We start from the raw sequence: 17,930 nt of genomic DNA, 5'->3' as shown, positions 1-17,930 counted from the left end.
CAAACAGCACTAAGAGTGTGAAAGGGCTCAGTGCACATCTTTGAAGGAACCCAGGCCTGACAAGCTTTTCTTGGCTGTCACTCTGTGTCAGAGATATATTTGCCTTTGTTTTCCCCTTGTTTTTAAAGCTGCTCTATAGTGTGTTTTACTGCTTTTGATGGGGAACTTTAAAAAACTCCATAGAACAATGCTTTTTCTCACCCTGACTCCTCAGCTATAGTAGAAACTGGAAAGATGGTGCCTTGGACAGCTTCTGACCCTCCTCTCAAGGCTGCTTCTTATTCACTCCTGTGGTTTGGATTTCTTTGTAAACATGGCTGTACATGATTCCCTATGACCCATAGGGAGGGAAATCCCTAAGAATGGGCTTTGGGGCAGGGACACTGAATTCTCCATTATATGTAGTATAGTCCCAAACCCCACATTTTCTGTCAGCCAAACTAGAAAATAACTTGCTGTCCACTATGAGGCAATGAGGGCAACAAGAATCTGTTCTCTTTAAACCAGATTATATCAGACTTCCTGTATAAAATTGTTGGAAGTCATTCCTTTTGCTCACCAAAATACTTCAGCAGGTGCATATCTTTCCTAGAAAAGAGTTCCAACCTCTTTTTCAGTGATAGAAAATCTATCATGACCCCTGGCAAACTAAAAATTAATGATCTACTTCACTTCAAAAACCCACTATATTTAGGTTGGGTTATATGGATGCAGACTGCTGCCAGTTTCAAGCTGTAGGTCAAGAAAGAAAAATATTTAAGGCAGAATAGTTCTGGTTTGATTTCTGAGTCAGGAAATCCTTGCTGTAATTGCAGTCTGCCAGGTAAGACACACTTCCCCCTGTGCTCTCACCCAGACCACAGCCAGGTGTTTGAGGAGGTTCTGCCTTCCTCTTCAGAGAAACACAGTGGCCCCTAGCAATGGCTAATTGCCACTCTGCTGATTGACAAAGTGCCAAGGAGTGAGCTCTGCTACCTCCATAACCGATAATTACATTTTTGTCAGGCTGCCAAGGTCCTCACACACACCTGCACGCTGCCCACACAGTTGTTACAAAGAGATTTATAAGAATTAATTGTAGCATTCCTATCACGCATCTCCCCGCCCGCTTCCAGCAGCAACACGTAAATCCAGAGATGAGCATGTCTAATTTCCTCTCCTTGCTAACCTCAGAGTAAAGCCAGCTAAGAACACCTTCTGTTTGCATCCTTTGAAGCCTTGAGTCATGTTTTTTCCTGACATCTTAATTTCATTCTAGGTGAGGAATCACACTTTTTTCTCTTCTTCTTCTATTTTACTCTGCTTATTTGTTCACGCCTTCCTGACTAGTCTAGACAGCCCTACCACTTATGATTTTCCCGAGATGGATGCTTTCCAAACAGTACAGCTCTCCTCCCACAGAACATGGGCCAAGCTTCACAAAACCAAGCCTCTTCCCACGGATCAGCATTTCCCCAGCTAGCAATTGACTTCCAGAACTGAAGAGGTAGGAACTAAAGACTGTGTAACATATTCATTGCCTCCAGGATCCTTCCTGATTCCCAGAGGCATCTACTGTCCATGCAGCATCCCATCAAGCTGCATCCCTCATTTCTACCCCCTCCCTACTTCATGCTCACCCCTGGAACCTCCCAACCTGCTAACACTGATGAGCCCCTGTTGCAATGCTTTTCTTACTGGTCTTCATGCTGCCCCTTTTGGGAAAGCAAAAAAGCCCCATTGAAATTTTACTTCTCCTTGATTTGCTCCTAATCTGTTTTGCATTTTATTCTTTCTTTTTATTCCTTTTTTTTTTCCATACTATATTCTGTTTTTACATCCTTCTCAGTTTTCACTTTCTCTCACAGGTTGCTGGCACTATTGACATTCATCTGCACTTAATCTTCTTGGGGTTAGGTCTTACACACAAATATTTGCTTTCCCTGTTGGCACTTCCAACAGTCTAGGCAAAACTTTGAAATTTCCCTGTGGCAATAGCAGTGGGAGGTCCCAGACAGCCAGGGAAGGGGCTTTACTCCCTCTTTTCTTGCATTGCAGCAGTAGCTGATTCCTGTCCAGTCTGTAAGTCCAAACTTAATGTCTGAGCCTCAAAAAAAATGTAAGTTTTGAGTCCTGTGAGAGGGTTGAGGATAAAGGTCTACACAACCATGAAGGGAGAAAATAAAGACTTACAACATCTTCCAGCAGAAGAACTGGGAGCATCAGAACAGGTTGAAAGCAATCTAAAAGTTGGCAATCAAATCAAAAAGGCAATAAAATTCTCAAGAGAAGGCTGGACAGCTTTATGGGAGATAAATTGACTGGATGTCACTGAATATATAGACAGAAATAAATATATGGAAGTTGCTTCACCACAGAGACTTCTTCAGCTTAAAACATTGGAGAATGGGAAGGCATCAGCTAGAATTCTCTTCCTGTACTCTTCCACAGATACCTGACTTAGGTAACACTTGGCATACTGTGAGTCTTGGGATGGGGACAGGGGAGAATGCTGACAGTCTTTTACTTTACTTCCTCAGAAAACTTTTGGCAAAACTGCCATTTTGCACCAGTTCAGGACTTCTGATAATAAAATACCTAACAAAAGGACTCCTGTACCCCTCTCTGCTCTTGGCCAAAGCCCTTCAGAATGTTGTATACAATGAAATTCAATCTTTGCTCACATTTTAAGATCAATACTGAAGTAGACAAGCTCCTTAACTCCATTCAACTAATACTTAAAGACATCCAACCAAGAAGCCAATCCAAAGCCAGAATATTTATCATAAAATGCATAAAAAAACATGCTCACATGTTGAGTTCACTGTAGAGTCACATCTACAGTGTAGATTTGAAGTTCAAACAGAAAAAGCCCTAAAATCAATGCTGAAGTAATTCAAACAGCCCCATTACACCTCCAATAATGTTGACTGCACTAGAAAGATTATTCCAGTTGTTCTACAAACTTTAGAGTTAAAAGCTTTCTGTGTTAGAGACAATGTTCCCTTTTGGTAGAGTATTGATAACACGTGTCCTCTCTTTTTATTTCTTTTCCTAACATCATTTTAATTAATTTTTTTTTATTTCTTTGCACCATTTTCTGAATCAGTTCATGATTGACCACAGCCTTAAAAAAAATGGAGGCAGAGGTTTCAGAATTTCAAAACACAAGGAATTGCTTTAAAGCAATTTAGAAGATTGGATTTAAATCCACAAAACAAAACTCTACATCCTTCATGCACTCAGCAAATTTTATCCAAAAGGCTTTATGAGCTAGAAGATAAAGACTCCAAAATGCATCATAAGCTCCAGCCAAATTCAAGCCACCTGCTCCACACAGCAGCAGACACAGAAGGAGGACTCCAGGCATGCTGCAGTGCTTGATTCAAGCTCTGGACTTTTCCTCATCCACTGAATCTAAGCTGGAACTGCTGTATCGAGAAAAAGAAGCCAGTGAGACAGAGCCATAGTCATGGGCAAGGGGCTGTGGCCTAAATGGCCCAGGATCACATCAGTCCCTTTTAGACACAAAAAAGTTCATATGTGGCCAAGGCCAGAACCCAGTGTGAGCTCAAATTACCTCTATTCTTGCAATTAATATATTGTCTTTGCCCCAAAGACCAGCAGAATCTGAAAACAGTTATTTGTAGGGCTAATGTTGCAGTGGGTGCAAGATTAGGAGATCTTTCCACTCCCATATTGTGCTGGGCAAGGATTTCCAAATCCCTGTGCTGCTCTAGAGAAGTCAGGAATACTGACTGCAGATGAAATGGCAAGGGAAGGGGAAAGGGAAAAGGAAAAGGGAAAGGGAAAGGGAAAAGGGAAAGGGAAGGGGAAAGGGAAAAGGAAAAGGGAAAGGGAAAGGGAAAAGGGAAAGGGAAAGGGAAAGGGAAAGGGAAAGGGAAAGGGAAAAGGGAAAGGGAAAAGGGAAAGGGAAAGGGAAAGGGAAAAGGGAAAGGGAAAGGGAAAGGGAAAGGGAAAGGGAAAGGGAAAGGGAAAGGGAAAGGGAAAGGAAAAGGAGAAAGGAAAAAGGAAAAAGGAAAAAGAAAAGGAAAAGGGAAAGGAGGAAAAGGAGAAGAAAAAGAAAAGAAAGAGAAAAAGAAAAAGAAAAAGAAAAAGAAAGAGAAAAAGAAAAAGAAAAAGAAAAAGAAAAAGAAAAAGAAAAAGAAAAAGAAAAAGAAAAAGAAGAAAAAATATTTCCTAGGACCTGGAAAAAAGGATACTGGATCTGACAAATACTGAGAGCAAACATTAACACTTCAATAGCCACGTTCCCAGCTCATAGCTGTGGGGTTGAGGCCGCCCCAGGACACTGCCGATGTGTAAGTTAATATTTAAAGATACGTGTGGGCTTAGGAGCAGATTAAAGTACACAATGAGCCCTGGGCAAGCCTGAGATTTCTCCATTTCACAACATAGGAAATGCTGTAAATACCATGGCAAATGCAATTACCAGAGTGTGATAAACACCACTTCATTAGCAGAGACCACAGGAGGCTTCTCCTGTTTCAGAGTTTCTGACAATGAGCAGGACCAGAGGCTGATCCTGAACTCCAGACACAGAACAGGCAGGCAAATGCCTCAGGGATGCCTCCAGGCTGGGATTTTGTTTTTAGCCCTTCTCTGGCCTGATGCTTTGATGGAAGGGCTCTGCTCCTTCATATCCTCCACATCTGTGATGTGTTTTTTGAGCAATGACTGTCTGTAAGGACAGGATGTGTTCCAGCAGCTCCAGAATGCCACTGATTTGGAAGCACCACAACATTTTCCATCAGTAGTTCAGCTGCTTTCAGACCCTATATTTCAGTTAAATATAGGAGGATTTTGTCACTGGATGTGGTTTCAAGCCATTTTTATTATGGCAGGCAAGATTTGAGAACAAAGTATTATTTCCAGGACACATCTAATCAATGATTCTACACCTTTGGGAAAAGAATCAAAAATCACATTTGCTCCTCTGCCCTTTGAAACCAAGATTTAAGAAAACACAGGCTCAATTAGGATTTCAAGGGACAGATAGTGAAGTGCTCACACAATTCAAACAAAATATGCCTGAGCCCGAAATGTGTAAAAGGACAAATCATTGATGGTAGTAACAGCTCTTCAGTAGACCCTTTTTAAAAGTGTTTGTTTCCAATCCTCAGTGGCTTCTCACAACACCAGGACTCATGTCCAGCATGGCACAGAGAACTTGGAAGTGATTTTTAGAAAAATTCACCTCCAGGTTATCTTCTTAAATCCAGCTGATGGAGGTGGGCTTTGGATGGTACCTGGTACCTCCTGGAGCTGCTCAGCCACAGAGTGGGGGACATAAACCCTCTCCAGAGAGAGCAGCACCCAACAACAGGACAGGACAGGGGGCTCTGAAAGCCTGTACAGCCCCTCCCAGAGCCATGTCATGAGCTGTGCAATGGCTCTTCCTCCAGAGGCAGGCAGCCAGAGAATGTCTTCCTCTGACCCACTTCAATCTCCCAGCTAGACCCAAGTTTTGTAAGTAATTGAGATTTTAAATCAGTGGGACACACATTTCGGTGGGTTATTTCTTCATTTCCTATTCCCATGAGTTATTTTAATTTTCTCTCATTTACAATGTTATTTTTTCTTTGTCTCTACTCACAGAAAAATCTCCAGCAGAGGTACTTACAGACCAAGTAAGGTTCTTCCCCACAGATAAGCCATGTACACACAGAGTCTCACTTAAGACAACTTTTATAGACCATGAATAAACTCTCTCCCAGCCAACCCAGACCTCAGAACTCTTTTAAAGTGTGATCAGGCATGTGGCAGAGGTGCCCTATGGTCACTGTGACTAAGCCCCCTCCTCGTTATCTCTCATCTCCTACACCCAAGGATGTTGCTTTAAGGGTGGAAAAACAGCTTCCTCATTCTGCAACAAAATAGAGAATTTTGAGTGCATGTAGCTGCTGTGTTTTTGCTTCAAAGGCTCTGAAATGGGAGTTCCATCTTTCCCCATGTAAAGGAAATTAGGACTTAAAGCATCTGAATTTCTGTTCCTATCCCTGAGCCATTGTCAGTACAAGCTGTTCTTCCACTTTGACTTTCCCTCCTTTCTCTCCCAGCCACCATCCAGTTAAGCATTTAAGTAATTTTCCACAATAAAAAAATCTAATAAACAATACCCAGAAGAACATATTTGTGTTTGTACCCCGTTTAAAGGCTCTGGAAATACAAAAAGAAAGCCAACAGTTGTGCTCTGAAATGGGTGTACAGCAATGACAAACGAAAGCAATAAACTCATTGCATTTTGAGGAAATGAAGAGGATACAAGACACCATCCACCTGAAGAAGGAAGCCAGACTTCATCCCACCAACATGCTCTATTTGAATAAACAGCTAAACCCCAGCTGCTCATGCTAAACCCACCTGAAGAAAACTCCCTACTCAAAATGCAGCACTACCTGTGCAATAAGGCTGGAAACCATGGGAGGGGAAGGGCACAGGATTTTGACAAATAAGTTTACAGGTAAAAAAAAATAATTCAGACAGTTGTTTCTAATCCCAAAGGTCATGAATCTGGGAGCAAAAATAATTGTCTCCACTGGACTGGGATACAGAGCCCAACACACCTGCCTTTCTTTTTTACCTCTGCAGAATGGAAATAGCTCTCCTGCTGCCCCTGCATAGTGAAGGAGATGGGTCAGTTTGAGGATAACAGTGTGTAAATACCAGCTTGCATTTTAGTCCCACATCTTGTCTCAATATAAAACACTGCACCAACATTCTCCCTTGCAGTGGCTACTGGTTCCTTACTGATCTAGGAAATGCAAAAATACCGCAGAAAAAAGTCCATTAAGTGCTTTCAGATCTCAGGAAATATTTGTTTCCTTGCTTGCTCTTAAGTTTTTTGGGCACAAATTCAGACCTGGCTTTTTAGACATATTATTTTCCTTTTGTATTTTACAGTGTCATGGAAACTTGCCTCTCCCTCAGTGTGTTTTTCCCTGCTGTCATTCCTTTTACTGATGACTCCACTAACAGTTGCAGCAGCCTTGTTCCAAAAAAAGTTGACAGACTGGGGCAGCAAGAGGAGGGAGTCACAGCATCAGCTGCTGGAGGCACCTGCAATGATTTGCTCAGCAACCAGCTGCAGTTGGTCCACCAAAACCATATGTTCCCAGTCCCCCAAAACCAGGCACTTTGGTTTGTCACTTCACATTAGCTGCTGCAAGGGGCTGAGTGCTGCCAGGGCCAGCAGCCAAGCCAAGCCTGGCACCACATGCCTGCTCCTGGCTGAGCACAACAGGGCAAGGACACTTCTCCAGGGGAATTTGGAAAGGTTCTTGGCTGGTGGAGGCAGGATTTAAAAGGCTCTGTCTGCAGCTTCCATTAGGGACTCGGACTCCTACTGCCTCAGAGCCAGCTTGGCTTGTCATTTGTGAAAATAAACATCAAAATGCATGGGCTGGGAGAAAATATGTCCCAGATTAAAAGATCTCATCTCCCTTCAAGCCACAATGGCTGATCTGGTTACAGGCAGCATCACAGGTGTCCTGTCTGCCAGCTGGACTTTGGTGGCTGTTGATTTTAATAAATGTTTTGCTCCATCTTTTTCTGTATCTATCTCACTCAGGTGGGTCAGGAGAGAGAGAAAAATTCAAAGAAAATACTCTCCCTAGGTTCAAGGTCAACAGCAACTAAACCAAGGTCTGCCCACAGCGCCTTTAGGAGCATCATGTTCATCAAGGAGAAATCCTGGTCCAGGACTGCTGATCTACATGAATCATCCTTTCCACCTGCTGACCAACACAAAGTATCAATTTGCACACAAAAACCACCCAACTCATCTACAGACTCACAGATTTACAGAAGGGCGTGGTGGCTCCCATAACTGGGTTGAACATCACAAATTATGGGCACCTCCCACATTAATTTTGGCAGATCTTGTTCCAGAAAACTTGCCTGAGACTCATTCTGAATGTATTCCCCAAGAGCTGGCTCAAAACAAGCTCTAGGAAAATCCAAGCAGGTGAAGAGCCATGTGCAGCCAGCTCTGATGTTTGCTTCCCCCTCCTGCTCCCAGCCCAGCCTAAGCACTGGAATAGCCTCAGTGTGTTACTGTGAGCAGGATCCAGGACTCATCTGAGCATCTTTCAGTGGCTCCCAGGCAAAGTCAGAACCTCCACCCTCTGAGACTGAAACGTCATGGGACAAGTATGACTTGTAAGCATGACTGGATCCAAAAGAACCCATGATCTGCTTCTTTGGACTGCATATTCTGTTTTGCCTTGGGTTAGTAAGATGATACATCCACCTTAAGAACATTAGCCTCAACTCTTCTCCTTGGAGAACATCCCAGGTATCTGGGGAGCACCTTGAGCACACAAACCTCTGTTGAGGAAGGGGATTTGGCTGTGGACACAAGCTCTTTCAAGCGTCCTGCACTACTCAATTTCACAGCCCAGATCCACACCAACCCTTTCCCTGCACCTCTCCCTTCATCTTTCACAGTGGTGGGATGTCCCTTCTTTCCACTCTGGGGAGGCCATCAACAGGAGGGCAGGAAAGCAGAGGTATCACTCACACCCAGGGAAGGAGACAGTGGACTGAAATCAGCCTCCTCATGTGTTCTGGTTGCCAGTTTTCCCATGACAGTGTCATCTCCAGAGGGGATGGATGAGAGGTCCACTGCTCACTACAGTGCTGCCATTCCCAGCCCATCTTCACGTGTGGATGCTCAGGGTGGGATTCAACCTTCCCACTGCCCCCCCTGAGGGAGGTGTCACCCCCCTCAGCCACTTCTGTGTTAGCATAGAGGGAACATGGGCAGCCCAATCAAAATCCCAACTCTCCTCCCCACACAGTGCCTTGGCCCTTGGCTAAGAGGCTTCCAAAGGTCAGGGCCTCCCAAAAAACTTTTCATCCAGCTAAGAAAGCACTGCTGGGCTTGAAAAGCCATGTCTGGGCTGGAAAGTGCAAGGCTATGGCATCCTGCAGACAGCCTTGGATCTGAAACAGAGGAGGGACAACAGGGTCCCTTCAGCCCCACCTTTGTGTCTCTCAACATGCAGAGCTCAGCCTACAAATGCCAACTGCCCCCATGGCCACCAGCCAGGCAGAGAACCTCAAAACTGTCCTGGGGCTGGGGTCAGATGCCTGCTCACCACCAAGCTCAAGTACAGCAGCAGATAGCCTTGTGCCATGAAATATGGAATGAATTAGAGCGTTTGGCAGAGCTTCATTAAAGTGTGACTCTGGATAATTAAAAGAGGCCTGGAGCCATGTGGGTCTCCCTTCCCTGCCAGTTCCTGGAAGGATTGTTGCTTCACCCTTCGAGGAGGCAGCAGCACACACACACACACACATATCCCTGGTTGTCTTGGTATTTCCTTGCTTGGTGAGCTGGAAACTGGATATTTTTAAGGATATTATGTACTTGGATGTGCCTGAGACACAGCAAGAGAGAGCTGTGCTCTGGAGCAATCTGCAATGCCTGATAGGCAGCAATGGTCCAGACACGTTCACCAAGAGCTGTGGCACTCTTTGGGGCTCCCCTGTTGGTACCAGGAGGGGGCTAAGGGGAATCTCACCTCAGCACCTCCCTGCCAGCAGGGATGCCATGGGGGACAAGAGCTCAGATGGGTGGGAAAAGGCTCAATTTTCAATCCCAAATTCTGACTGTTCACAAATGATACCAAATCCAAGGCTCCCATGTTACACGGGTCATCCCTCCTGCATTGTGTATGAAAACCAGCCAACCTATCCCCACAGAAATAATGTGCTTCTAAGAAACAACTGAAAACCAGAGATATTGCCCATTTTTCTCCTGGGAAGCACTGCTCAGAACACCTTCTGGGTGCTATAAATATTATAAAGACCATATGCAATGGAAACATCCTGTGGATAAGGCTATTGTGTATTCCTTTGTGATCTTTTACTCCATATTTTATCAGCCTGTGTGCATGTGGAAAGATAGAAAACTGATAGGGATATGCCAGTCAGAGCCCTAAGAGTCCCCTACAACAGCCTGGGTGTGAAGATTTGGGAAAGAATCAATTCCATTTCCGTGCCAAAAGACTCCTGGGGATGTTACCCAAATGTATCAATTGTCTCGTGGTCTTCCCTTGCCCCAGACACTTGTCAGCAGTTCTCCATTTCATCTGATATTGCTTAAATGTACTCAAATTAAACGCAGATCATAGGGAGGGGGTTCACCCTGGGTGGGTTTCTGGGAGGAAAACAAAAGCTCTGTAAATCACTATGAAAACAACCCAGAAGTGATGGCACTTTCTATCATGCTATTAGGCTCATGGAGAAACAGCTCCTCTAACCAATGGCAGGGCAAGAAACCACATGCAAAAGAAGGTTTTCAAACCTCTAGATATTGGACCTCACTTCAATTCTATTTTGAGGTCTTTTTGTACTGCCCTTGCCACGTAGCACTGGTTTTAACTGAGGTTATTTTGTATTTCCCTAGTGCCTTAAGACCACAGAAGGGAGAATGTCTAATGCAGCTCATGCCACAAGCAAACACAAAAACTCAGTACATGGGAATTAAAGAGAACTGTCTCCACCAAGCCTGGATGCTACCTGCTCTTTTTCAGACTGCTTCATCTCCTAAAACAGCTGGCTCTGGACTCCATGAGCAGCATTTTCCAGTCTTGACATTCATCTCCCAGCACTCAGAGCAGAGAGGGAACTCTGCAAGAGCAGAAGCTCTTAACTTTAATAAGAGAAAAAAATATTACTTTTTCATTTTAATTTTGTGAATAACATGGACAACACAGTTATCAGCTTCTTTTTCCTAGTGGCCAGGATTTGCAAGATTCACAGAGCAGATTCACTTCTGGCATCAGCAATGTCCATCTCAGCCACCACAAGACCTCTGGCCCATGGATCCATGGCAGCTCAGGCTCCCTCTGGACATGGCACTATTTAATCACTTCCAAAATCAGGGTGGTCTGAAACATTTTGGGGACTTCCCCAACTTTCCCTCTTTCTTCCCCCTCTCTGGGGGCATGTTGTCAGGGAGATGGATCAAAACAAGTCCCCATAGCAAACATCACATGAACAAGCCCTTCTCTGTCTGGTAGGCAAGGAGCTCTAGTACAAGTGGCTATTTCTCTGTGGCTTGTGTCCTCGTGGTGCTGTGAAGTGTCACTGATTGAGACCCTCAGCCATTCACCTGGTTGAGAGCATCAGGGAAAAGACAGGCTGGACCAGCAGATGGGCTCAGGGATTCACCCAACCCAGTGGCTCCCAGTCCATGCACACAGCAGGTGCTCAAATACAGATAATTCTAAAACTATTTCCTCTACTTCCACAGAGGAAGAATGTAATTTAATTTAATTTTTGCTTTGCACAGTAATGGCAAGGCCATTTATGCAGTTACATTGCTTTTCTTATCTAGTTCCCTTTTCAGCTGCTCCAAAGTCTTCCAGGTGTCCCAGTCAGGTCATTAGTCTGTTACAGCAGCCATGGTGCCACCAGAGAAGAAGATCCAAACCCAAAGATGCTAAACAGATGCTGGGCTAACCCACTAATTACCTTGCTTTTTATTTGGGACACTGGCTACTCCCATAAAAGCTCTATGATTAGAGATCATACTCCAGATAAAGCTCTGGAGGTCTCTCAGAAGGAAAGTCCATTCATCTAAATCAATTGAGGTAACTGTGTGGTTGTGGCTCTGCTTGCTGCTTGAGTCAATGTAGGGAGAGAGGCTTAATAAAGGTATGATCTCCCCCTGCAATCTCTGAGCTTAATTGAAGTTATTGGACTCCTTAATTTCATGGACTTTATCTCAGTGCTGTCACTGTTGCTCACAATCGGGCTGACAGCTTGACATCAATCCCTTGTTGTGGGGTCATTTTGCAGCTCTCCTGCACACATAAAGGGAGAGGCCAAAAGAACACATCTCCTTACCAACCTGTAGACAAAACCAGTTCAAGCCCCTCTGAATAATAACTACAAGTGCTGCTAGAGATTTCTACTGTCCTTATTGACACCAGACCTCAAGTCACTTCTCCTGAAATCCCTTGTGTGCAGACAAAGCAACAAGGTCCTCTCTGTGAGATCACACAACCCTGCAGAAGGCCAGAAGGAGAAATTACAGCTCCTAGATTTGCACTAAAATGGTGAAACTCTGCAGGGGGGCTAGATTTCAAATCCCAATGTAAGGCATCATCCCTTGGCTTTAGAAACAACCTTGTGGAAACCACTGCAACAACGAGCTGGAGTAAAGCAAGAGATCTGCAAACATCACCAAGGGGCTGAGACAAAAAGTCAAGATGAAGCCACATGAGTATTTGCCTCTGCAAACGTAGAGGCCAAAATGCAAGTGCCTAAAGAAACAATGGCAGGAGCAATCATTGCACTCTGAAATGGCCAGAACAAGAGCCTGAGTGAATTTATGAGATTGTAGGGTTATTGGAAAACTATGGAAAGCAGCATTTGGCTCTTGGCCCAGACTGCAAGGGGCTTAAACATGCAGCTGGAATTAGCTTACAGCAAAAGCAGCAGGCCCAGGATGAGGAAAGTATTATACTCAGTGAGATGTGCCTTGGGTCTGACCTCTTTTCACCACACACCATGGGGCCTTTCCAAAAACTAAAAGCATTTTACCATGATGGAAAAGGCAGGTGGCACATCCCAGTGCATCAAAAAGTTCCTGCACATTTCTTTGCTCTCTTTTGCATCATCAGACACATTTGCTGGAAGGAGGAGAAGAAGCTATCAGTGTTTTCCTCATTTTACCCCTTGGGCAGCCCAGATAAAGCTGCCTGCATTCAAGGAGCCAAGCAGGAGGACAACATGTCAGTGGCCACTTTGGGGCCACCTGCTCCATGGCCAGCTCAAGTACACCCTGCAGAAGGGACCCCTTGCTTGGAGTAGGATTACATGAGGCAAAGACACTCGTCCATCATGGGATTTTCTCACATTCTGGCTGAGCATCCCAGAGCTGCAAACACAAATTATCCATTGCATCTGCGCGTGCTTCTAGCACCAAAGTCTCTCTCGAAGTGTCCACCCCAGAAATATATCAAGAGCAGGATTCCAAAAGACTTTCAGACTGTGGGATTTGTCTGTAAACAGAAAATTTTATCATTCCTTTATTTTAAACCTCCTCTGGCCTGCTGCTTTTTAAGTTGTCCCTGCATGCAGCGGTTCCAACACCTGGAGGCAGGACCTTACCTATGAACTCCTGGGATGAGACTCTCATCTCAGCTGCCTACTGATCAGAATGTCTCAACATTTCCACCTCTCCTCTCTGACTGCACAAAACATCCATGATGTATTTTAAGTAACAATTTATGTCAGTACACAGCAGCTAGTGAGACCCCTGACTCCTCACTACAGCATGAGCCTCATTAAACAACCTCCTCTCTATCCAAGCTCTTCCTGACTTGACACCATCACAGAACCCTCCCTTTGGATGTACCCAGGCTTCCAAAGAGGTTCTTTTCCAAAACCTTCAGGAGTAATGCTCTGAGTTATGTTCACTGCCTGTGCCATGAAGCTGGCACACAGCACAGATTTCAGCTTTGGAGCCAGCATGGGGCAGCTCGGCCGAGCACATTTGGAAATGGAAATTGTTCACACTGTGACAGGATGTGAGCAGACACAGTAACAATTGGGAAATCCGCCACAACAGGTAAAAAGGCAGAGAGAGGAAGGAGACATAAAGAGAGCTGTACCTGGGAAGAGCTGAGGAACAAATTCCTAATATTGCAGCAGGTAGAAATGTCATCCCTTTCCCAGGCTGGGGCACGCAGGCGCCGGGAGCTGGCGCTCGGCTGGGCAAACACAGATGCAGGAGCTGAATGGGAGCACAGTCAGCCCCATCTATTTTTAACTGGTGCAGAGGAAGCTTTTACTTTTCATTATGAGGGCTGGACAAAGTGTCCATCAGTTGTGCTGAATCTGTTCACTGGGTGGGTGGGGGTTGAAGTGTGTAAAGCCCCCAGCCCCAGCAGTGGGAGCAGCAGCCCTAATCCCCCCCAGTCTGCTCACAGCTGCATGGGTCAAAGAGTGCAACAGCTGAAATGCACTTCTGATACATAGGCTGAGGGTTGCCCCAGCTCACCCTGGGGGTTTCTGCCTGGTCATTTCCATTAAGGCTGACTGGTGAGATTCACTGCTGGCATAAACGAGCGCCAGCCCATCAAGATCCCCCACGTTTAGCTCAGCATGACGAAATAAACAGTGCACAGGCATCACCAGCAGACACTGGCAGTTGGGTCTGGTGGCCTCCCAATGCCACTTTGCTCCCCTGGACGAAAATCTGTGGATTTGGCAGCAGCAGCACCTTTACTTTCCAAGTATGTTGCTTGTGTCACTGGGGAGCAGGGGGTGGGAGGGAAAAGGCAGGGCTGGGACCAGGGCTCTCCACCTCCCCCTTCTTGCCTGGACAGGGTTACAACTCTGCAATTTAATTGTAGGATAACTATCTTCCTCTTAAATATCAGTTTATGCTGCTGTCCCATATATTTGAACAGCACCATTTTACAGTCTCCCCTCAAAAATATCAGCAGCAAGAAAACACTTGCTCACGGGGCATCCCAAGGAGAAGAGCTGTGTCACTGGCCAGATGGCCACACAGCAGCTCAAACTTTGTATGCTGGCATTTGGCCAGGTGGTGAAAGGAAAAGGCTCAGCCAGCTACTGAGTTCCCTCCATCCATCTCCCAAGCAAGCCACTCACACATCTGCTGTCACACATAAACATCATGCCTTGGGTAAATCCACAGAAGACACAAGCAATGACACCTGTCCTGTCCATCCTGACCTAGAGAGGTGCTTAAAATGTTCTCAGATACCAGGGGAAGCCACCAGCCTCACAAAACAAAGTTTAACACTAAACCAGCTCTCCAAGTTCCACCTTCTCAAAAGTGCACACACATCCAGAACATGCAGACACATGACAGCATGTTGCTCCTCTCTGCCAAATAAGCATTTGTTAAAATCGTGCATTTGTTACGCACACTACAATCCCATAAAGGGGCTCAGAAGCCACCAACAGTGGGCATCTTTGGATGTCCTTAAGGGAGGATCACCTAGAGGGTGAACTGCCTTCTGTGGCCTTCCTTGAAAGGAGAAAGAGACATCTCATCTGTCTTGTTCAGAAGTAAGTGCTGGCATCCCTCAGAGGAGCCCTGCCCTCATCACTCACATGAAATGTGCCCTTAAGAGTATTTTTTTTTATGCTGTTATGTGGAGTCAGGCAAGAATAATCCCTTACAGTCTGTCATGGTCTAGGCACTGCTCTCACTACATGAGATGAACAGAGAAGTTCAAAAGCAAAGATCGGCTCCTGAGCATTCCAGCTGAAATTAAAAAAAGAGGTCTAGAGATAGCAAACCCTGAAATTATCTGGGTTGGGGGAGGACAAGATCACAAGTAATACTATTTTTAACCTATTGTTCATGAACAAGTTGATACCAAGCTTTGCTCAGGTCCATGGGAAGCTGAAGAAGTTAACACAGAGGTCAGCTTTGAAAACAGTTTAATATTTCCTCACCAGTGTGTTACTTTGCTAGTGGTACTACCCAAGGAACAGGAAAATCAGGGACCTGCTGCTCTGCATTCATGTACACATGTTCACAAAGGACATGGGAATGCCTGTGCCCACTTTGAAAACAAGCACTGGAAAGCAAACAAATCCCTTACCCGGTTGTCCTCTTGAATCTCCCAGTCACTGGAGAAGCTCAGCACGTGTTGTGCCTGTGAGCAGTTGGAAAACTGGAAAAGGCTGGCAAACATTCTTCTGTTCTCCTGGGTGTCGGGGAAAATCGCCTCCTGGAAGTTGACTCCATGTGGCAGGAGGATGTAATTCTCATCCATTCTGGAACACAGATTGCAGGGGCAGCCCACTGTGAGAATGAACAGCACTCTCTCTCCTGCAGAAGTCACCTGTCATACTTCAGCCTGGCTCGACAAAAAGTCACACAGTCTTTTAGCCTGCAAGTAGCTCTCAGCTCTCCTGGCACCAAAATGACAATTTTCACCACAAGGACCGGATCAAGCAGCAGCAGTAAGGACCAAACTGCTCCTTCCACCCTGCAGACACCATGAAGGAGGCAAATCTGTATTTTGGGCCACAGTTTCTAGTGAATTTGCATCACTTTGCCCTTGAGCCCAGAGTTTAAGGACTCCTTCAAGCAGTCAATAAATAACTTGTGTCAATAAAATGTGTTTAAAGATGTTGGTGCAGACTAAGCCCTAGACAGCATCAAAATGAGTTTTGTCATGCAGTCTAAGGATACACCAAGTATTTCAAAACAAGCCACTGAGTAGTATTTCGCAAATGCTCTCGAATTGAAAGGTCACAGAGATGGCTCTGTTCCCACATTGTGGTTTATTTTCTTATTCTTTCGATGAGCCCAAAGTCAGGGTCTGGCTGGGACTCGGGAGAGTCGATGGAAGGCTATCGGGTGAGTATTCGGGGATGGGTTTTAAACTCCCACGACAAACTTCGGCAAACGCTCTGGCCTCTCTCCAGCTCCGTGACCGTCCCGCCGTAAAAACAAAAGCACCAGCACCCACGAGCTACTCAACAGCAGCTCCCTGTGCGATAATGCTGGAACACTACGGGAGTTTGGTGTTCCGGGCTTTTCTTTCCCTATGAAACTGAGGGTGGAAGCGCAAAAGAGAAGGCGGTGCGCGGAGAGCGGCCGCGGGACGGAGCGAACCCTGCGGGCAGGGGCGGGCGCGCATCCCCCGGGACATCCCAACCCCTGCCCGGACCCCCCCAGCCCGGGACTCACCGGAGGAAGAAGAAATAAGCGTAGCCCTGCATGACGGTGTGCGAGTGGCAGGAGAAGTAGCCGAGGCCGGTGAGGTTGAGGCGGGAGCCGGCGGGCACCTCCAGCATGCTGCCCCACGCCTGGTCGCACAGCAGCTCGATCTCGGCCGAGTAGAAGAGGTCCCCCGCTCCGTGCTGGGGGCCGCCGGGGGGGCCCCTCTGCCAGGGCAGGTAGTTGTAGGCGCCGTAGGGGTCGGGGTGCAGCGCCAGCACCCGCGCGTACACGATGATCGCGGCCAGCTCGGCCCGGCAGCCCTCGCTGAGCGGCCGCCACTCGGCCGGGAGCTGGCAGCCACCCCCGGCACCCGCCCGGGCCCCCAGCACCAGCACCAGCCCCAGCACCAGCACCGGCACCGGAACCGGCACCGGCAGCGACGCCGGCACCGGCACCGGCATCGCGGGCGGCTCCGGGCCGGGCTCAGCGGGGCTGGAGCGGGGCACGCACGGCCCGGAGGCTGCGGGGGACCGGGGCTGGGCAGGAGCGCAGGGAGGCGGCGAGGAGGAGATGAGGAGGAGATGAGGAGATGAGGAGGGGTGGAGGGCGCCAGGGGCAGAGCACAGAGGGCTGAGAGCCGGGCAGACAGGAATGAGAAGGGGCGAGGGGCAGGAGGTGTGCGGGGGCAGAGATGCGAGGAGCAGAGATGCGAAGGGGAGGGATGGGAAAAGGCAGAGATGCGAAGGGGGCAGAGAGGCAAAGGGGAGGGCTGTAAGCGAGAGAGGTGCAAAGGGGGAGGTGAAAAGGGAGGGATACAAAGGGGAGGGATGCAAAGGCAGAGTTGCAAAGAGGAGGAATGCGAAGGGAAGAGGTGGACAGGACGGAGGCTGCAAAGAGGGAAGATGTAGAAGAGCAGAGATGGGAAAGGCAGGCACACTCCGGGGTGAGCACTTGGTGGTACCCAGGGCTTTGAAAGGTGAAGGTGTGCCTCGTAGGGTTTTGGAAGTGCAAGGATCCCAGTGGAGCAGAGGGCTGTGCACAGCTCCCCTAGGAGAGAAAATCCTGGGAAACTTTAGATGTGTTTGTGTAGAAACTTGTAACTCTAGTCATCCACTTCTCCCACTTGAAATGAGGCTGGAGAAAAACTCACAAGTGTAGGAGAGCAGCCTGCAATAATTTTCCAAAATACACCTGGTGAGCAAAGTAAAAGTAAAAAGCCAGGTCTCAATATATTTTGACTTCCCGCTGCTTCATCCTA

The 17,930-nt window shown here is 46.7% G+C and overlaps 1 protein-coding gene across 1 annotated transcript in view; it reads right to left on the bottom strand.

The window, feature by feature from the left end:
• The window catches only part of CCDC3 (coiled-coil domain containing 3), a 34,137-nt gene extending 17,266 nt beyond the window's left edge, over positions 1-16,871 (bottom strand). Inside the window, exons 1-2 of the mRNA XM_066551002.1 lie at positions 16,700-16,871; positions 15,603-15,777 (exon numbers count right to left, since the gene is read on the bottom strand). Of these exons, the coding sequence (XP_066407099.1) occupies positions 15,603-15,777; positions 16,700-16,806 (282 nt within the window). The 5' untranslated portion in view covers positions 16,807-16,871. The remainder of the gene's footprint in view (positions 1-15,602; positions 15,778-16,699) is intronic.
• Between the last annotated feature and the right edge of the window lie 1,059 nt (positions 16,872-17,930).

The sequence above is a fragment of the Molothrus aeneus genome, chromosome 5, assembly GCF_037042795.1.
Source record: "Molothrus aeneus isolate 106 chromosome 5, BPBGC_Maene_1.0, whole genome shotgun sequence".
Classification (NCBI taxonomy): domain Eukaryota; kingdom Metazoa; phylum Chordata; class Aves; order Passeriformes; family Icteridae; genus Molothrus; species Molothrus aeneus.
Note: the sequence above shows the minus strand (reverse complement) of the source record. Positions and strands in the feature narration are given on the sequence as shown.